The sequence below is a fragment of the Anguilla anguilla genome, chromosome 3 (assembly GCF_013347855.1).
Source record: "Anguilla anguilla isolate fAngAng1 chromosome 3, fAngAng1.pri, whole genome shotgun sequence".
Lineage (NCBI taxonomy): Eukaryota > Metazoa > Chordata > Actinopteri > Anguilliformes > Anguillidae > Anguilla > Anguilla anguilla.
The window spans coordinates 65,766,473-65,788,710 of record NC_049203.1 but is presented as its reverse complement, the minus strand read 5'-3'; the positions used below and the strand labels follow the sequence as shown (position 1 = coordinate 65,788,710).

At 51.9% G+C, this 22,238-nt stretch overlaps 1 protein-coding gene across 1 annotated transcript in view; it reads right to left on the bottom strand.

Moving 5' to 3' along the window:
• raph1a (Ras association (RalGDS/AF-6) and pleckstrin homology domains 1a) overlaps window positions 1-22,238 on the bottom strand; it is a 38,054-nt gene that overhangs the window by 3,988 nt on the left and 11,828 nt on the right. Inside the window, 12 exon segments of the mRNA XM_035408949.1 lie at window positions 1-140; window positions 172-451; window positions 3,287-3,429; window positions 3,543-3,663; window positions 3,843-3,941; window positions 5,781-5,891; window positions 7,956-8,099; window positions 8,393-8,458; window positions 10,251-10,372; window positions 13,538-13,697; window positions 17,076-17,153; window positions 22,091-22,165. Of these exon segments, the coding sequence (XP_035264840.1) occupies window positions 1-140; window positions 172-451; window positions 3,287-3,429; window positions 3,543-3,663; window positions 3,843-3,941; window positions 5,781-5,891; window positions 7,956-8,099; window positions 8,393-8,458; window positions 10,251-10,372; window positions 13,538-13,697; window positions 17,076-17,153; window positions 22,091-22,165 (1,539 nt within the window).

Here is a 22,238-nt window from a genome sequence, read left to right as displayed (position 1 = left end):
TGGGGGGGCGGGGGGGGGCGTGAACCCGGGCAGGGCGGGGCTGATGGGGCTTACGGGCCCCAGCTTCAGCACGGCCATGGCAGACCCGGGGGCGGGGACGGAGGCAGGGGGCGGGGGCGGGGGAGGGGGCGGGACGTTAGCTCCCGACGGCGCGCCCACGTGGGGTTTCACGGACTGCGGCGGGGGGGGCGGGGGGCCCAGGGGGCGGGGCCGCGGCGGGCGGCTTGTAGTGATTGGCTCCCTGGGAGGCGTTCTGCAGCCGGGCGAGGGTGCTGTATTTGGTGAACACGGTGGGCGCGGCCTGGTGGGGCGGGTTGGGAAGCGGGGGCGGGGGGGGAGGGGGCGGGGGAGGCGGAGGGGGCGGGGAGGGGGAGGGCTGGGGGGACGCGTGCGTCAGACTGCTTCGGGGGGTCTGGGGGGGGTGGCTTCCTCTGACGGACTCCACTTTGACCTGAACGGGAAGAGAAGAGCGCGGTTTAGCCACACGGTCCGGACCCGGGCAGAAAATGCTCGGGATGCACAAAATGCACAGGCCCCTGAACACGACAACGCCCCTGAACGCGACAACGTCCCTGAACACGACAATGCTTCCACAGCGCGGTTTAGTCGCCACTCTGCAGAGCGTTAGGGTAACGTTACGCTGTTTAAATACCGGAGCAAAGTTTACACAAACACAGGAGACTCGCACACGAATGCATAGACAATGCAGGAGAGAGAGAGAGGGGATTTTCTGTCAATAGGATACACGTTAAGGAAACCATTAAGGAAGATAAAACGCTTGCTGGTGTAAATAATAATAGGTGTTGCGTGTCTGTTCCTCCCGGTCTCTTTCTCACACACACACACACACACAAAATGGCCACTGATTTCCTGCCGAAGGTCCCACAGGATGACTAAAAACACTGTAAAGCAAGGGGAAAACGACTGCACTCCATTCAGAGTCCTCATTTAAACGCAGTGCAACGGCTGTTTCAGACTGTAGGTCTTTACTCCATAAAAGCTCCAGCTTCGGCTCCAGACACAAACTGCCACAAAACAGCCCATCCGTCACCATCGTGATAATCACTGCGTCCTACCACCGCATACTGTTTCTCCAAAGGAGAATTTTATCTGACCAACTGTCCCAAAAGAAACACAAGTTGTATATACACACACAAGTCAATCAATTTTTTTCAAAAATCCGGTCAGTACGTAGAATTTTACTCCAGCTTGCTAAACAGCTAGGCGAAAAAAGTAGAGTGCGATGATTTGACCGTATCTATCGTCCAGGCTAGGGGTGTCAGGCTGAATCCCCCAGAGGGCCGCAGTGACTGAGGGGTTTTTTGGGAGTCCCCCTCAGTTGGGCCTAGAGAACACGGTGCGTGGATCGCTTAGCCCAGGGGTCTGAAACTCCAGGCCTGCAGGGCCGCGGTCACTGCTGGGTTTGGTGATTTCCTTTCAACCGGCAGCCGATTCGTGGAAACTGGGTGTGCAGACCCTTCAGCCAATCAGTGACTTAAACTAAGCACTTAAGTGCAGGAACACATCAAACACCAGCAGACATAGCGGCCCTCCAGGATTTGAGTTTGAGAGCCCTGGTTTAGCCAATCGATGACTTCAATGAGAACACCCCAAAACCAGCAGACACTGCGGCCACCCAGGACTGGACTTTGACACCTGTGGTGCAAGCTCTGTGCACATTCAGAGTGATTTACAGCAGAACATTTACTCTACGGCACGGCGCTAACAGAGATAACATAACATGCTCACAAGCTCTCATCACACCGCTCAGTGCTCAGACTCATTCAGAGTACAAGCGCTCTCTCATGCACCCGCACACTCACACACGCACTCTCACTAGCACACTCACTCACACACACGCACTCGCACACTCACACCCGCACACACCCACACACACTCGCACACTCGCTCACACGCACTCGCACACTCACACCCGCGCACTCGCGCACTCACTCATTCACACACTCACACACGCGCACACACATTCATCTTCATCAATCGATGGTCAATAGACACGACTGGCAGCTATTCTTTGCCCTACTGGCCTGGATGTGATGGGTGGTCTGGCCTCAGCTTACTGAGTACTGACACACACAAAGAAGGGCTCTGCTCTCCAGTGCAGTATTCTGTCATCAAAAGTGCATCTAAAAGATACAAGACCTCTTTCTGTCTGGGCTATGCTCCTGTCACACGCACACACACACACACACACACACACACAGACATACACACACACACACACACACACACACACACACACACACACAGACATACACACACACACACACACACACACACACGCACAGACATACACACACACACACACACATACACACACACCCACACAAACCACACACACACATACACACGCACACGGTGCAAAATGCCTTCACACCATTCCTACCCCTGCACAGTACACACACCGTAGGGGGAATGCAAGGACAAAACTGAACACCACGCCACACTGTACCGGGTTAATCCAACACAGTGCCCAAGCAGACTCAACAAACAAAAACCAAATAAAATACACCGGTGATGTGCGCATAGACTTGGTTAAGCGAACAAAATTAAATAAATCAATCTCTCATATCGCACAGGAACCCAGTATTTCCCATCGGTGGGTCACAGCCAGGGGCGACACAGTAAACGTGCCACGTGTGATTGGTTGGTTAGTCTTATTCGGGTTTGTGCAGATTACAGGACTCCAGTGCTACAGTGAACAGGCTGGCAAATCCCTAACCTCAATGCCCACCAGTGCACAAGGGCATGGCTTTGCGACCCTTGACCTTCGACCCCTGGGTAGACAAGGGGAGAGAGATGGGCAGAGTCAGAAGACACAGAGAGACAGTTAATTACCCAAACCCCTGACCTGCAGCACACAGACTGCTACAAAGACAACCTCGACAACAGACACACTCTCAATCTCAGCCAATCCCAAGAGCTATAATCTCCACACACACTTGAGATGAGCCTCAACAGGTTAAGAGTCTGACGCACCCTCTTTATGTTAGCATTCAGCTTACTTTCTGAGCTCTTAGTAAACAACTTTCAAACCCAGCATCCATAGCTTGTGAAAGCTGGTGTGCAGTCATCCACAACACAACACAACACAAGCCCAGTGAACGACGGGCACACGGATCCACCCCTGTGGAACACCACTGACTGGAACAAAGAGGAAGTGACATCACAAGTGCTGAGGAAAGGACGTGACATCATAAGTGGGGGAGGGGGGGAAAGGGGAAGTGTGGGTGAGAGGGCGGAGAGAGGGAGGCGGGGCGGGGCTCACCTTGGTGTTCTCCTCCATCTGCGTGCCTCTCTTCCAGGCCTCGGAGAAGATGGAGCTGACCACACTCTGCGACCGGGCGTGGCCCGAGGAGGTGGTGTCCGACACCCCGCTGTCTGATTGGGTGGAGTGGTTGGAGTGGGACTCTGCAAACACAGGCGCAGTGTGACGAGCCTGTTCAGGTTTGCGCCTCCCTCCTTCTCCAAACTCGGGGGTTCCCGGGGAGGGAAACGGGTTCCTCCCAGAATCCTTCACTCACCTGGCAGGCTGGAGGAGCTGGAGCCTGATTTGATGCTGGAGCTGGAGAGGGAGGACCAATCGTAGGCGGCCTCCGTGCGCTTCATGGCCTCCTGGTAGTTCACATACAGCTGTTTCCCGTACTGCGCACAGACACAGGGGACAGAGGCCATTAAGCACAGAGCACTACAGGACATCTCCACTGACACCCCAACAACAGACTAGGACTTTATTACTATGTCTCCCTCTCGCATCCCCCAAACACACGCACATGCACAATTATGCACGCATGCACGCGTACAATCAGTGCTATATTGGTTACCTTGGCGATGCGGATTCCGTTGACCCATTGGTGGAGAGTCCTGACATCCTCGCAGCACAAGTACTTTATGTACTGGGACTTCTTCTGGATCTGAGGATGCTGGGAACACAAAGCCATGCCATATGAAGGGGAAAAAAAAACTTCTCACAAAGAGTTCTTCCCCATCTCACATTTACGCATTGCCCTTTGCCCAGTGTGTCAGTAAAAATCAACTGCGGGGACCGCAAAACATTACAATTCCACAAGGTGGCAGCACATGACCAGAATCATTCCTCACATCTACCGTATAAAACAAAACCCTGACTACAGTTCCACGGCCCTGTCAATCTACACAGGATTAGTCTTCGGTGGCAAATGTGTTAATATCACAGAAACAGTCTGTGCACACTCTCAGACACCATGCTTATTCCAGACTGGTAAAACTGAGAATGAAAAGATCACGTACATACAAATCACAGGTAGCATTTCTGAAATGTTTCCAACAAATATCATTGTATTTTTCTCTGTTCTATTCCATCGGTTGACGTTTGACTGTGAGAGACTTGGCCGCAGTCTCTCTCTCTCTCGTTCTCTCACTCTCATTTTTGGCGGAATTTCATGGCGGTGTAAAAGAGGCCCCGCCTCCATCCTCCCGACGTACAGAGGAAGCCCCGCCCACTGACTCCATTCTCACGGAATGATCGCCACGTCTTTGTGTCATATTTTAAAGCTCTCCATTTCAAATACTATTCTTTTCCTGGGTTAAACAACAATGCAACGGCATCCTTTCACAACAGTCAACAACTGCAGTTTTCCAAGCCAATGCTAGCAAACCGCTTCTTGACATGGCTGCAGGGACACTGCTTCATGAATTTTTTCTGGCTAATTTTTATTTACTTTTTAGCTTTCACTCCAATTTCAACAGTCAGTCAGCAGGTACACACAGAACTCCCCCCCCCCCCCCCCCCCCCCAGCATTCACATTATGGGAAGCTGAAGTACACTGCAGGAAATGCATACTGCATTAGTATCCTGTTGCAAAGTCCCCTGGGACCGTGTCCATTTCCAAATCAAATCCATTTAAATGCGATGACACCTCTGTCATTACATGAGTGCTTTCGTTTATAGCCAGAGAACATGCATTACTTTAGGATTTTTAAATGGGACCAAAATAGAAGCTTATCCAAAAAAATTTAACATTTAATCGCTTGGCTTAGTTTTTTTCCAGTCAATTTTAATTATTTCACCATGCAACTAAAGCATTAAAAACAAAGTTATGCAATGTCAGTTTGGTAATGCATTTAAAAATATATTCCCATTTCAGAAGAAAAAAGAAATTAGATTTACAAGACTTTCAATTATGTAATATTTCACTCCAGGGGCATACCTACTCTGTACACATCTGTATACATGAATTTAGTTATTCAGTTTAGTTTACACCATTATACGGAATTAAACTTTTTACTATTTAAAAACACCAGGGTTTAGATATGAAAAATATTCATAATTTTGAGTCGCATTGAAACTAGCCCTCCTTCTTTGAAATGTAATTCACACAAATTACAAAACATTTATTGCAGTCTGGCATTTGTAACTACTTAACAATACGACAGAAAATCGCATTTCAGCCATAAACGCAGCGGTCATGTGCTAACGGCTCAGTTCGCCATGGTTACGCACATCGACACCCGCACACCACTGTTGTCTGCCGTCTCGCTTTGCAGTTCATCCCAGTTCAGTATTACAGAGGACATTGCTTAAAACTGAGGAACCCACAGAGGCAATATCCGTTGTTAGCTTTAATTATCTTTATCGTGAACTCTGTATATACGACCGCGCTGTGGGGGAACTATGAAAAGAGCCGTTAGCCGTTAGCTCGTTAGCCGTCAGGTCATTAGCCTAGCGGCTCCAGTAAACGACAGCGTTTTTGGCGGAGAGGAGAGGGGGCCCCTGTGCTTACCTTCAGGGCCAGGCAGTAGTCCGTGGGGGCCTTGTACTTGCTGCGGTAGTCCTGGCCGTAGTACACATTAACGTGGTCCAGCTGCAGGAAGCAGACCAGGTCCCTGGAGGCCTGCAGAGGAAGGGAGAGAGACAGACAAGACACAGCAGGTCAGAAACGTGTGTGCGTGTGTGAGTGTAAGTGCGTGTGTGCATGCGTGTGTGTCTGTGTGTGGAAGTGTGTGTGTGTGTGTGAGAGAGAGTGTATGCTTGCTTGTGTGTGTCTGTGCACACGTGTGTGTGCATGCTTTTCTGTGTGTGTGTGGGTGTGTGTGTGTCCTTTTTTGGGGCGGAGGGGCGGCCAGGACGACCACTGAGGTATTTATGTGTAGGGGGTGCGTGTGAGACAATAAGCAGTATCCCCATGTGACTTATTTATTATATAGTCCTTTTTTATTCACTCCAGGTAGACTGCCATATCAGCAGAATACAAGACAAGATTTCTGTTCACTGCTTTGTCCACAAGGTGGCAGTGTAAGCGACAAAAGTAACAAGCTGATGGAGGAGAGAAGACTTGGAGGAAGACAGAATGGAAGAGCGGAAACAGTCATTACTTGTTATCCACCCTTTGAAGGGCAGGTTTAAAAAAAATGTTTTTTGCAGAACTCTAAGTCAGTGTCCTAGAACTGCTGCATTCAGTCACCAGCAGTGATTGTGACATCAGCATTATAACGTTCAGTTCCAATTCAGAACATTATAATCACATACTTGTGACCTCACACCTTAAAGGGATATCACTGTGTGTTATGAATCTGTTTTACAGCGTTCAGGCCACAGAGAAACAGAACTACTGAAACTGGATCGGCAATAACACTCAGTTCTCAATAATGGCCTTGTAACCATACACTTCGTAACATGTAATACCACACCAGCTGTCTTTAATTGCCTATGAGCATGTCTGCTCATACAGAGGGCAGTGGCAGGAAGAAGACAATGGTGTCTGGGATCAGAAATAGAAGCACAGACAGAATGTTACCCATAACCCCCTGCAGTACTCAAGGGGGAGCAGCTGGTAATCTTGGTGGACACCCCTGAGATGGGACACCCCTGGGAGAGTTTTCAGTTCCACTCCAATGGGGGGAGGGGCAGGGATAGGAGCACGTTGCTGAGAGTTAATGACCCAGGATGCACTGGGAGCAGCAAGCTGACTCGTAAGGTTTCTGTCATTATGTACATAAACAGGAAATGCCAGAGCTGGGACTCATGCCTCTGTACTCCCAGAGAGCCCTGTCCCCCCCATGGACCTCCTATGCAAGGCAAATATACACACACAGGCATGTGCGCGTGTGCGCACACACACACACACACACACAGAGGCAAGCACACTGACACACGCATGCACGCGCACACACACACACACACACGCCAGCACACTGACACACACGCACACACAATCTCAAACTAGCTCTACCAATGAAACTATACAACCACAAGAAGCCAGATGATATCAAATACAGCAAGCAAATATAGCAGCATTTCCTAATAACCAAAGCATTCTCGTTGCCAATGTTTTTTTTAATAAGAGCAGACTGTTGTGTATTGCTATTCACAAAACACAGCAGAAGAAGAAAGGGGCATGCCCATCTCTAAGCACTGTGGGATGGGTGGGTGGGTGGCTGGGGGTGGTGTTAATCCTGGACTGGCCTGGGCGAATAACAGGAACTTTAGCGCCATGGCGACCCGTGAAGCTGCTGGTTGGTGGAGATCACGGGGGGGGGGGCTGGGATTACAGTGCCGATCAGCGCCTTGTGCAGATGGATTATGGGTGCGAAGATCAGGAGACCCTAATCTCACCCCACATGTTCCACACGATGCCCACAGACACGTAGTACGTCTTTCCAGGAAAATCCGGCGTTGAATGTGCCATTGTTTCAGAGTGTTGGGAAAGTGGTCATACCCCGCGCTTGAGTGATTTCATTTGACAGTACAATCAAAAGCGTACATTCTGTATGAAAACTATGGTGCCAATGACATAAAAAATAAAACTATGGTGCCCTGAAATAAAAAAAAACATAGGGTCTTTTGTCGTTAACTGTGATCCCAACGTTAAAGGATTTAAATGCGTGTTGTGTGTGTACGTGTGTGTGTGTGTGTGTGTGTGTGTGGTCATGTGTGTGTAAGAGAGAGAGAGACCCACCTTGGCCTTGCCCTTGGGAACAAAGTATATCCCAGAGGCCCGCAGGAGGAAGTAGCGCTTCTTCCACGACTTCTTTCCATCCTCCTTCAGCCAGAGGACTCCCTCGATCTCCGGCACAGTCACAGAGCTTCCACAGAAACACTCCTGCAGGGGAGAGCACCCTCATTACCGCCAGCGTTAAAGTCCCCATTATTACCGCTACTGCATCACCAACACCATCACCATCACCAACACCGTCATCACTGTAGTAAACAATCTACCACTAACACCATCACCAACACCATCACTGTAACAAGCAGTCTACCACTAACACCATCATCAACACCCACACGGAACACCACTAGAACAAGGGCTCAGCATTTAAAGATGGTACGATGTCTGAAGGCAAACGCGTTTCCGACCTGCCTGTCTACACCAGCCCGTCCGCCTGATCTTACCTCCAGCAGAGCTTCCTTGTTCCTGTCGGCCATTTCGGACGTCTCCTTCCTTCCCAGAAGGTAGTTCTGCGGGTGTGCAGGTGAAAGACAGAAGAAGAAGAGAAGGGTCACGGGGATTAAACAACACTCTGAACCTCCTGGCGTTCATTCCTCTTCACAGATGAGTAGACCAGGTGGCTGTAGCCACAGTCACAACTTCTCTTTCCAAAGTGTCTGGAAAGTTAGGTTTGCTGCCATATGATTGGTTCTAGTAAACATTAGCTGGCATCATCTCATAGATCAATGGCTTGAGTTTCCAGCACCAGTTGGAGACCCACTAACACAAGGTCAGGCTTCATCAAAAGCAGCAGATATTTGCTTTGTTTTTTTTTGTTGTTTGTTTGTTTATTTTTTAGTAAACACATCCATAGAAGTTGGACACACTTCTCACATCTGCAGCCCTGACACATGAGCTTACGCACTATCACAGGCGTTTGGGAAGGAGCAGCTCATCGCTCCTCCATAACCCCTGCAGCCTTCAGGCCAAAACAGACGGCTTTTCCCGCGAAAGCGAGCGAACGGCGAACGGGACTCGACGCGGACCCCGCGTCACAGACGGCAGTAACGGACCAGACGAAAGAACAAAGCGTTAAAAAGACACTGCGGCGGCGGCGGCGGGGTGAACTCATCTCACGCTAACCAGCGGCGGATCGAAACGGCCGTTGTTCCCGTTGTGCGGCGTTTCACGAGGACAGAGCACCGCTGACGGTGTGTGTGTGTGTGTGTGTGTGTGTGTGCGTCTCGGCTCCGTGCGAGGGAAAGGCATCGACCGCGCGGCCTCGCCTGGACGCGGTTAAACCCGCGCGGAGGAGCGGAAACGCCGAGCCGGAGACGGTAAAAAAAAACCGAAGCTTCTCGCGACTCGGCCCCGCGCGGCCGATGAATTATTCACAGGCCCGCTCTTCCCACGCAGCGCCGTGACCCACTTCTCTCTCTCTCTCGCGGCCCGCAGAACCCTCTCGGTGCGAGCAGGCGCCGGCGGCCGCTCATACGGCTGTGCGTCCGTCTGTCTGTCTGTCTGTGGGGCCCTGGGAGAGCCAGCCCAAGCCGATTTCTGCCCATGTGTGCGGTGTGTGTGTGTGCGTGTGAGTGTGAGGAGTGTGTGAGTGGGTTTTGTTGCTGGTTTTGTTTGTGGTCTCAAATTTGTGTGTGTACAGTATGTGGGGAGGGGCAGGGTTTTTTTTGGTGTGTGTGTGTGTGTGTGTTTGGGAGCAGGGTTTTTTTTGGTGTGTGTGCATGTGCGTGTGAGTCTGTGAGCCCGCGCAAGTCTACATGTGTCCGCGTGCATGACTTATGCGTGCGAGTGAGCCATTCTCTCTGGACAATTTACTTCAACAGTGAAGCACAGCTCAGTCAGACACACACACAAAAGCAGGAATTTTCAGCTTTGGTTGTGAAAGAATTATTTCAACATTTGCAACTGCATCTGGAAGAGAGTTCCGCAATCAGGGACTGTAGCAACTGAAGGAGCTCAGTCCAGCTGATCTGAAATGATATGTGGGGCACCACCACTAATCCCTGCAGTACCACACGGTATGTAAAGGGGGCGACATAGCTCAGGAGGTAAGACCGATTGTCTGGCAGTCGGAGGGTTGCCGGTTCAAACCCCGCCCTGGGCGTGTCGAGTGTCCTTGAGCAAGACACCAAACCCCTAACTGCTCTGGCAAATGAGAGGCATCAATTGTAAAGCGCTTTGAATAAGGGCGCTATATAAATGCAGTCCATTTACCATTTACCATTTAAAGCTGTCAGTCTGTCCGCCTGCCCGTCACAGACAGAGCGTGCGCCGGTACCGCGTGTCCGGGCCGTGGGGTCGTACCTGGGGGTTTTTGAACAGAGCGTACTTCTCGATGCGCTCGATGAACATCAGCTTGTTCTGGCTGTCGCGGGTCCAGTTCAGCAGATTCTCCACCAGGTTCTCATGATCCTCGAAGATCCGCTCTGAGAGGGGGAGAGAGAGAGAGAGAGAGAGAAATGAGGAAAGAGAGAGAGACAGAGATTGATCAGTATGCTTTGGCAATATGGATCTCAAAACATGTCATGCCAATAAAGCATTCAGAATTAGAATTTGAGAAACCAGGAGAGGGAGAGAGAGAGAAGAACCAGGAGTATGTCCATCAGATCTCATCAGACCAGGAGCGATTTTACCCCTCTCCTCTTTCACCATGGTGCTACTCGATGCACTTCAGCACAGTCGACTGATCCAGCAGAACTCCTGTGAACTGCCATGTCGGTTCATTAATAGCACCAGAACCAGCAGGACTGTTTCAACCCAAGACTTTAAAAACAAGCTCCTGCGCAAACCCAACTCGCTCAGAAGAACTGTTGTTTCTTCACATCGAAAGACAAAACGCCAGACAGCCCCCCCACAGGGCGCTGACTTCAGCACTGACCTGGACTGCCCCGCAAACCGTTTAACAACCGACCGCTGGGGATGGTTACCAGGGAAACGGCGAGCTCCACATACGGGAGCGAGGCCCTGGGCTCGCCGAGCAGGCCCGCAGGTCGGGAGGAGAAGGCGACTTTTACGGGATTTACGATAAGCAGTCCTGGCATTTGACCGTCTCTGTTTTAAGCTCGGAGCCGTTAGCAACAGCGGCGGAGGCGCAGAGGCCGCCATTTTGTCGTTCGGACACCCAGGGATGCTGCTCTGGAGCGGACGTTTAAAACCCGGGCTCAGGCAGTTTCAGCGTGAATTAAATAATGGACTCATCTGAAATGACCAGGTCACATGCTTTACAAAAACGAGCTGAGAAATGTTCAGCTTTCCGGAGGAACAGTGCAGGATCTCTGGCACTGAGTATAACCGTCCAATCAGAGCAAAGGTTGCATTATCCATCCCACAATGCATTTCTCCACTTCTTCTGTTGTACTTGTTTATTTAGTGCGCTGTAAAGCCCACTCCACACCGGAGCAGATCTGTCCCTCTCAGACCGATTAGGAGGATTTGACCAAGAAATTTCGAGACTCAGGCAGGAAAATCCGACAAGCCCCAAAACAATACCGCTTTTCACTGGTCCAGTCCATTCCACTCTTCCGAGGCAGTGAATGGAAGAATACTCTAAAATGGTTAAAGTGGTTATCGCAAGTCGACTAAAGGCAACTGAATTCAAAATGAATTTATCCGAATCCGCTGATCTGCAGGATTACAGGGATTAGCCATTAGGTGATGAATTTTTATAACTGTGGATTTTCATTCAAAGACACTTCATAGCTCTTATGTTAATGGTAGGGATTACGGAATAGTCCACCCCGCCATATCTCCCCCCTCCACCCTCAGGGAAGCAGACTTCTGACATGGCCGTATTCTCTCTCTAAACAAACACACACACGGCCAGCCAATCCAAACGCAGAGTCGGGCGCCACCAGGTCCAAAGGACCCCAGGACATTGTGTCCGTTCAGCATGGTCAGGACCCATGGCCTTCGATCACAGGGTCTCCAACAAGACTGTGCTGGTTAAAGTGCAACCTGAGCACTAAACCTAACACCGGCACCCGAGATGCAGGAGCCTTGCCACAGCTCCACAGGAGGGCCCAGTACTGCCACACGCTGGCTGTGGAATGCTCACGGAGTGATGTCACAGCTCTGCAGGAGGGCCCAGTACTGCCACACGCTGGCTGTGGAATGCTCACGGAGTGATGTCACAGCTCCGCAGGAGGGCCCGGTACAGTCACACGCTGGCTCTGGACAGCTCGCAAAGGAATGTCATAGCTCCGCGGCATGACCCACAGCCATTACACGGTGAGTCAGGACCTCCCTCTGAGAACCAGTGGGAGTCACACTGTCGCGTAACAGCCCTCTCTCCTGAGCTTAATCTCTTTTGGAGATTTTCACTAGAAATTTGCTTTCTGCTTGCGCACAGTCTAGTTTTCACTTGGTCCCAATTCCGTCATCCCCACTTTGTCTTCGCTATGGAAAGAATATGAGCATATTTTCAAATGGGAAAAAAGGATGGATTCGCTCTGGTATAAAAATAGCCTCTCTGCGTTTATATAAACCCCCCCCCCCCCCTCCCAGCCTGACTCAGAGAGCAGAGCAGACCCAGGAGATCTCAGCTTCCCACAGCCCTGCAGATGTAGGTTAGCTCACACGCGTGAGCCCCCCGGAGCCTCGTACCGAGCCAGCCGAGGGGGACCCCAAACTGAGGGGGAGCCAAGCCAGGGGGGACCCCACTTAGGGGGAGCCAAGCCAGGGGGAGCCAGCCGAGGGGGTCCCCACTGAGGGGGACCCCAAACTGAGCGGGAGCCAAGCCAGGGGGGACCACAACCAAGGGGGACCCCCCTCCAAACTGAGGGGAATGCCAACCGAAGGGGACCCCACCAAGGGGGACCCCCCCAGCCAAGCGCCACACGGCCAAGCTGTGGCAGAGAGGGGGGGGGGAAAGAAAAAGAAAAAGGGAGGAAGATGAGGGAAGACTGAGGAAGCAGGTGCTGTTCGCACATGGCGGCGATTCCTGGTGCTGCCCCCCCGCCCCCCCCCCCCCCCCCCCCCCCCCCCCCCCACCCCCCACCCCCCTCCACTCTAAGCACAGCAAACACAAGACCGAAGAATTAATCCTTCTGGTGTTTCACAAAATTCACAGGATGGATCTGCTCTCCATCTTAATGGCAGTCTGCACGCAACACAAGATGAACAGAAGCATGTGATCTTTTCATCATAACATCATAAATGAGCCCCCGAATGTTAAGTGTGAATGTCCTCTTCAGTGACGAAAGAGCTGTAGTTAGTTTCTGAACATCAGCATAAGATCATTTCAGTTCAAGGACTCCAGTTTTTTTGTTTGTTTTTTAAATCATGTAACCTCACCCTTCCTTCTAGCGTTAGACACTGTGCAGTGTGTACAATAAATAAACCATTTGTCGAGGAAACTGTGTGTATTGGCTCTGTTCTGCTGTGCCCCAGAAGGCTGTGACAGGGCGGGGGGGGGGGGGGGGGGGTAAATTGCCACCATGCCAAAGTCAACACAGACCCAGGCTCGCAGACGGCCTGTGCCCTCAAAACTGCCCGCCGTCGAGACACAAGCCTGGCATCGCTCCCCCCCCCGCCATTTCCCAACCCGGGAGAGGAGGGGCTAAACGGGTCACGTGACCCAACCGGTCACTCACCCATCTGCAGCTCGTTAATGGTCTCCACCAGCGACCAGTCGGGGCTGTAGCCGCAGTGGGACTTGTCCAGGAGGCTGTCCAGCACCTGCCGGACCGACTGCCGCTCGTCCACCATCATGGTCTTGGAGCTCTCGTCCGACATGTGCACCCGGATCACCAGCTGCAGTGGGAGGGGAAGAAAGACTGAGAACGCACATCGGTGATTTGACATGTCATCACCTGCCACACAGAGAGAGGGAGGGAGAGAGGGAGAGAGAGAGAGAGAGGGAGGGAGGGAGGGAGAGAGAGAGAGGGAGGGAGAGACAGCTAGAGACAGAGACAGAAAGACAGAGAGAGAGAGAGAGAGAGAGGAGAGAGAAAGATAGAGAGAGAGAGAGACTATGCCCCGACAGCCAATGTCTGTACAGGAAGCTACAGAGAGGAAAAATAGCTAGTGTGTGCCCAGAACCTTCTCCGAGAACCATGAAAAAACTATCCTCTCACAGAAAAAAAAAAACAAACTATATCCCTGAGGACAAAAAAAAAAAGAATCAAGAAGAACTGCTAGGATAAAATCATGTTTTGAAGCAGGAAAACACATCCAAGGGCGTGATATTCATCTTCTTTTGCTGATGGTCACTAGCTATTAAATAAAAACCACATAAAAATGGTTTATATGGAGAAACACATGTGAAAAAAAGGAGACAGGAAACCAGGGGGCTACTGCAGTACAGATGGACCGGCCAAGTTTATGTGACTGTAGCATTATTCGTTTCTCCCGTTTCAGAACATGAGTGAGCGCAGTAAAACACTGACAGCTGGACAGAGTCAGTGGACGGCGAAAATTAAACAGAGCATTTCAGTATTAAACATTTCAGAAATATGACGATAAAGCGATTAGCTAAAAATAGCTTTCTGAAAATCCCCTCCGTGGGCCTGACTAACTGACATCTACAGAGCATGGCCAAACACCCATCAATAAGGGGCTCAGTTTTTCATTTTTGGCACAGTTATTTCCACCAGCTGGTGTTTGGCTTATTGACGACGCTCGAGGCTGCTCTATGCACGCTGGCCATAGTTGATGGCTGCACAAATAGATCTGGCATCTCCAATCCGCTAGAGGGAAAGATGAATTGGAATAACCTACATATCTGCCCCCCCACCCCCACCCCGACCCCATGCAGAGTATTAAAACAACAAATCAATGCATGGATGAAAAAAAAAGCCCATAAACTCATCCTCGAAGCAATCAGAAGAGACTCCGCCCACCCACTGACCTACTTCGGCGCGCCAACAATATTCGGCCTTCCAGGGACGAGGCGACCACCTCTCCGTCCCGACCACGAGGAATTTAAAATCCCACGTTCCAACGGCAGGGAACTGTGGGTAACGGAAACTGGCGAGCACGGAGCTGAGAGCTCCAGGATACCGCCCTGTGTGGCTGAGACAGCGAAATGATGTCACAGCGAAGTCCTGCCCCAGCGTGTCCCGTTTTGGAGGGAAGCGATATTTAGTCACGGTCTCGCCGAAAGATCCTATTAATGCTGTTTAACGCAGACCCGCGAAAAATGAGTGGGATTAGAGTCTATGGGTTCTACAGGGCATGAAGGAATGAATGAATGAATGCAGTCATCATAATGCAGGGATACTGGCGGAACAAGGGAAAGGGAGAGAAAGAAAGAGAGAGAACGGGAGAGGGAGAGACAGAGAGAGGGAGAGAGAGACAGGGTGAGGGAGAGGGAGAGAGAGAGAGGGAGACAGAGAAAGAGACAGAGAGAGGGAGAAAGAGAGAGAGGGAAAGACAAGAGGGAGCATAAGATAGACTGATAAAAAGAGGGGAAAACAGAGTAAAAATGGGACAGTCAGGGCAGATCAGACAGAGAAGCTGGGCGATTACGGTGATAATCAGACTTTGCTCCTGCCCTCTCCCCAGCAGTGCCTATTCTCTCTAATGTGGCAGAGCTCTGCGATAGGCCGATTACCCCCCCCGCCCGTGCCAGGGGTCGTTACAGTAAATCCCCGGTCGGCCGACACGTGCCCGAGTCCGGCCCACATTCCGGGGGAACGACCGGAGCACGTGCCCGAGTCCGGCCCACATTCCGGTCTAATGACCGGAGCGGGCCGGACAATAACGACCGATTTTCCTGACCGCGCGCGCTCGCAATCAGATTAGGATCAACCCCGCTAAGTTTCACTCCGGAAACGAGCGCCTGCAGAAGAGAAAAAATAAATAAACAAATAAATAAATAAATAAGTAAAGGCATGAATAATAAAGCTGCGTTGAGCTCTTGGACGGGGGGGGGGGGGGGCAGAGTTGAGCTCAAATGGACTGTAACACTGACCTGACCCAGAAAAGAGCGGGAGGTTTTTCACACCACCTGACCCATGACCCACAGCTACGCGTCGTATTCAGGGCAGATCACACTCAAATCGCGGACTGCGAACGAAACCGTTTCATTAATAACGTTCGCGTATTTTGAGTTCGCCTTAGAGCCCGGTAAACGCCCTCCTGCCGTCTGAAGCGTACCCCTCTTAATCGAAGCGATGGTGATTCTCGTTTCGCGGAAACCGGCCCGTGCGAGCGAAGCGGCGGTATCCAATGGCAGCTGAGCGTTTCTGCGGTTTTCATCGCCCTTGAGATGACAGGGAGGGAGATGCAGATGCATTCTGGGAAACGTCCCCGGCTGAACGACGGTTTCGCACCGCGCCAACGAAAGGAAACAAAAGCCGCTGTCTGGCGCGATGAGCGACTGACGGAGCCGCCTCGACCGAGGGGACGAACCGCGCAAAAATATGAAAACACGAAAAAAAGAAAAACAGTTGGGGGAAAAAAAAAAGATGAACAAACACTATGAGAAGGGACTGCTTACGCATTGTGGCGAAACGTTTTCAGCTCTGCTCACAGTCCCAAGCGACAGAAACGGGGATTTCGCCGGCTTCCCACATGCAAGGCTGCAGTGACCTCATTTCGGCGCACTCAAACCGCATTACTCTCAGAGAACTACACGCAGGGAAAAGAGCGCTGCGCTCTGAGTCACTGTGCGCTCCCAGCGCTGACTGAGCCACAGAGCGCACGCTGGAGAGGGGAGACCTGGCGCCTGTGTGTGTGTGTGAGAGTGTGTGTGTGCGTGTGTATGTGTGCGCATGTGTGAGTGTGTGTGTGTGAGTGTGTGCGTGTGAGTGTGTGTGTGTGTGAGTGTGTATGTGATATAGGAAAAGAGAGAATGTGTGTGTGTGTGTGTGTGTGACACAGGAAAAGAGAGAAACAGTGTATGTGTCTGTGTGTGTATGAGTGTGTGCGTGATAAAGGAAAACAGAGAATGTGTGTGTGTGTGTGTGTATGCGTATGTGTGTGCGTGACCGAGAGACAGGAAGAGTCTGTCTGTCTGTGCGTGTGTGACTGCATCCTACGCAACAGACAAAAATGTGTGTGTAACAGAGTCCGTGCGTGTGAGATGTAAATAGAGGCTGTGTGTTTTTTGTGTGTTTTTGTGTGTTTCTGTGCGTTGGCCAGGGAGCGGACCCCAGGGGCTGCGCTGCCCCCCCCCCCTGCACTCACCTTTTTCACCTGAGCCTCTTTGATCTTCTCCAGGGCCACTCTGATCTTCTCCGCTTTCAGCTTGGCAGCCTGCTCCTCCTGCAGACACACGGGGAAACGGTTTACCCCACCCCCGCACCAAACGCACCGGCGACCCGCACACCGCGACACAGACCCCAACGCACGAAAAACCACAGCTCTCTCTTCACCGCATCCCCCCGGGATCGCTAGCCCCCATCGAGGCTAGGTCCCAAAGCCCAGAACACAGGTGGAGCTCCACACACACACACGCGCGCGTGCGGCTCGGGGCTTACCTGGCTCTTCCAACACAACGCCATCATCCCGCTTTCGCTTCGTCCCCCTCAGTCAGCAGTGTTTCTGTGCGTCGACGCGGTCGAAAGACAAAAAAAAATCAACCCACCCCCTTTCCCTTCCCCCCCCCACACGCTAGACGTCAGAGAGCGGACGGGTGTTTCTATCTACGCCAAATCGTCTGGGTGACATTTTTTAGAACCTTCCGCTTGAGACGCGCGCGTAAGAAGTTTATCCAAAGCGTATCCCCCCCACCCCACCCCGCGTACATTCGAACTTGGACTCTTCCAGTGTTTCTGAATTTTCCACGGCGGATTAGTCGACGCCGCTCTTCCCCCCACGGGGGGGGGGGGGGGGCGCTGGAGTCGGGGATGTTGCGGGGAAGAGCGCGGAGAGGAGGGGGGGGGGACGCACAGACACCGTCAAACAGGAACGCCTTCCGTCAAAAACACCAAAAAAGAAAAAAAAAAGCCAACCGAAAACTGAGGGTAACACCAAAGTCCAGCGTCCGGCTCTCTCTCTCTCTCTCTCTCCTTCGCTGAGGTGCGGCTCGACTGCCACCAGCCCGGCTGATCATAAAAATGCCGGTAAACTCTGTGAAATCATCCCGGGATACGACCCGGCACTACCACCCCAGCACGAACGGCACAGAAGTGTGGCTCAGTCCTCCAAAGGGGAAAGTGAGAAAGCAAAAAAACGGACGAGCTCCCGGGGTTATGCCCGTCGAGGCTCAAACGACGCCTCCCCTCTCGCCCGCCTCCTCCTCATTGGCCCTGACGGGTGAAGAGCGGCCTGAGAACGACAGGCGACGCGAACACGCACACGAAGACGCTCACGAACACGCACACGCGCTCCAGGTCAGGCGCGTGTGAAGACCAACGGCCAGAGAGCAGAGCATCACTTCAGCGCAGTCAGAGAGAGAGAGAGAGAGAGAGAGGGGAGAGAGAGTGAGTGAGAGACAGAGCAAGAGAGAGTGAGAGAGACAGAGAGGGTAAGAGAGAACCAGAAAGAGCAGGAGAGAGAGAGGGGAAAAAAACTGTGTCAAGCTCCTACTCCACTCTGCTAACACAGTACCAGGGGGAGAATGGTGACCCCTCCCCTCCTCCCTCTCTCTCTCTCTCCCTCCCTCCCTCCCTTCCTCTCCTTTAACAGCTGCAGGGCCTGGGGAGCCTGTCGAGTCAGAGAGAGTAATCCCCTCACAAACAGGCCTGCGGGAGCTGGCTCCAAAGAGAAAAGGGGGTGTAGAGGGGGTACGCTGCCCCCGCCCCCCCCCCGCCCAATCAGGGCAAGGGGAACTGACGCCCCCCCTTCTCAGTCAGACTGAAAGAAGGGTGCCGGATTTCAGTAGCAAAACTGGGGCTGGATGAGGAAAATCTGGGGCGGGGGTGTTTACAAAATAAGGTCAAAGCCTCTTATCAGACCCCCCCCCCCACCCCCTCCTCCCCCTCCTTCAGCAACTGCCTCCCCCCCCCCCCCCCCTTAGCAACAGCGAAATGAAATTCACAAACAAACACACGCTGACCAGCTGTTCAGGGGTGTAAGAGGTAATGTGGCTAAAGAGGGGAGGGGGGGATTACACTCATAATAACACAGTTTACTGCGCTGTCAAAGAGCTGAGATGGCAGGCTCACAGAAAGCCCTGACAGACAGGCTTCTGCGTTTGATATAGAAACCCCAGGGATCTGGGAAACGGGCCTTTCTGCCTCCTTAAAGCACTGAACTTCATTTGCGTGCTCTATCGTGACAGAAAAACGGCAGCATTGCTACGCATGCTAGAAAACTAAAAAAAAAAAAAACAAGCTTGCTTGGGAAGATGCTCATTTCTGGCATCCCGATATTGGGAATCGCGTAAGACTGAGGAAAAGTGGGACAAGGCCTCAGTCTGTGACACGCACGGTGCTCAGAAAAGTATAGACGGTAAATGGACTGCATTTATATAGCGCTTTCATCCAAAGCGCTTTACAATTGATGCCTCTCATTCACCAGAGCAGTTAGGGGTTAGGGGTTAGGTGTCTTGCTCAAGGACACTTCGACACGCCCAGGGCGGGGTTTGAACCGGCAACCCTCCAACTGCCAGACAATCGGTCTTACCTCCTGAGCTATGTTGCCCCGTATGAGCTATGTATAGCACACTGACACACTAACGCTCTCCTATACACTCTCACCAGTGTAACACTGACACACTAAAGCTCTCCGCATGTCTACACACGTACATCACCTGGAAAGAGAGAGAGCACATCTCTGCGAGGCTGCGGACGAGAGGCTAGATCATCCACCAGAACATTAAATATGGATTTGGCCCCGGTTTGTCGTTTTTAATTTAGAGATGAGCCGCAGGAAAATCCTACTCCCGGGGCAAATACTCTCGCCGACAGCAACGGGGCGTCTGATTGGATTGATAATTATTCGAAAATGCCATGAGATAAACAGAGGTGCTCATTAAGCAGACCGTCATGGGGTTTCCTGTTACAGTGAGCAGGGGCACACGCAGGGATTGCTCGTAAGACGGGGCACAGGAAGATTAAACAGAATACCGCATTCATCTTCCATAAACTGAATGGCCGGAGTGTAGCACAGTGGGTAAGGAACTAGACTTGTAACCGAAAGGTCGCAGGTTCGATTCCCAGGTAAGGACACTGCCGTTGTGCCCTTGAGCAAGGTACTTAACCTGCATTGCTTCAGTACATATCCAGTTGTATAAATGGATGCAATGTAAAAAAAGTTGTGTAAGTCGCTCTGGATAAGAGCGTCTGCTAAATGCCTGTAATGTAATAAACAAAACACTGCTCCTAGATCTGATGTGCTTGCCTGCCTCACGGACTAATTAGGATTCAGTCTGCCCAGAGAGAATTCACAGTGATGTATATATATATGGGGACTTTTACCTGGAAGTGGTTTGTTGGATCTCCATAAACAACCATTTTGCAATCATTTTTGCCAAAAAATAAATAAACTGCAAAATGTGGATAAGAAAGATATCATTGCAAAATAAATCTGTATGTCAATTTTAAAATTTATAATTTTTAAGTGATGGAATACAAGAAATAGAACTGAAATCAGCAGACTACACAGTTCTCTTGGAGAGTTTGGGATAACCATGCCGGGTGCTGTACCTCAAGGCATGATGGGAAAAGAGATGCCGTTAACTGGGCACGCGAGGAGGAGGAGGAGGAGGATGGGAGCACTGGAGGCGTTTAAGGACACTTCTTTCAGTTCAGAGAGTTTACAGTAAGATGCAGAGGGAGGCTCAAAAAGGAAGTGACCTCATTGGACAACAGCCCAAAAGTGCACAAGCCAAATGACTCCAAAGGCTACGCCCCCCTCCCGACCCCAACCACAGCACTATTCCTCAGCTCCACAGCGGTCTCCGGTGTAAACTGGACCCATGGCTGATCCAGGGTGGCTCAGTCACAGGGTCTGTACTGCGGTGTCCAGTTTTCCCACCGTCCCGTGCAGTCACTGTCCCACGCAGAAGGTCAAAGGTCTTCGGTGTATCGGTTTACCGTCCCACCCCCAGAGGGCTCACCCCCCCCCCCCCCCCCCCCCCCCCCCCGGCCCGTCGTCTCTCCTCAAGGCCCCCGGACTTCTCCCCGCGGACGTAACCTGACCCGGCCCCCCGTGGGGTCCCACCTGCCCACACAGAAACACTGCTGCTGGCCCCCGTGTACCACCTGTCTCCTGTCCGTCCCGTCAGACCTGGTGCACCCCCCCCCCCACCCCCCCTCCCCCAGTCTCCGCTGAGGGAGAGAGACTGCGGGGGCCGGCTCATGACATCACACACTGCACTTCCACACACACACACACACACACACACACACAGCGGATGATGTCTGTCCAATCAGCACACATCATCTTCAGGTCCCAAAAACACCAGTTTGAAGTATCTTCGTAAAACCCCGCCAAAAAACCTAGAGGACCCAAAATGCCAACCACAATCCCCCACACCCCCACACCCCCACACCCGCCAAAACCGTCCAATCGACCCCACACCCCACCAACAAACCCCGCCCCTCGCTGGCGAACGCAGCGCAACCGCAGGTAAAAGACAGGTTGAGTCCAAGCGCACGTTGCCACGGCGAACGCCGGCATGCCTTCATGCTTCATACCCTGGAGTATGCGAGCAGCATTCACATGCTTCAGTCAACGTCAAACGCATGAACGCTTTTAGTTTAATTAACAATCCTGTAGTTATTAATTAAAGGCAGGCTCTAATATATACACAGTAATGCGTAGGAGTGGAAGTTGCATCACTCTGTACATATTTGCAGTCCAGAACACGAGGGGCCAACACTGAAACCTGGAGGGGGGGGGGGGGGGCAAAGGGCAAACTGGGATGACACCAGTTTCTGAAAGCTAAGGGGGGGGGGGGGGGCGTTTCAGACGAGGTGGGCAGGAGAGAGAGAGCATGAGAGAGAGAGAGAGAGAGAGAGAGAGAGACAGCGGAAGCAGAGCGGGCGTGCGAGAGAGAGCGGGAGAGAGAGGAATCGGAGAGGCCACTCCCCTTTCGCGCTATAGCTTTGCGAAAGCCAGACCGCGCCCGTCGTCGACGGCAACATGCTGTCACGCCGCAGAACCACCTGTGAGTGGGAGGGGGGAAGGGAGAGGGGCACTGGCAGGTGGCGGGGGGGTGGGGTTACAATCAGCCAATAGGGAAAGGAGGGAGGGCAGGCAGGCAGCAGAATCGAAGACAGGAAGGAGGAAGGAACAAGCGAAGGATGCGTCACCTTGGTCAGCAAGTGAGAGGGCTTTCCGGCCATGTTTCTCAGAATGAGCGAGGTTTCCCTGTCCAGATAGGAGTGCTTGGAGCAGAAAACCAGGAGAGAAAAACAGACAGAGATATCAGTGCAATGATTATCAATGAATTTTTAAAAA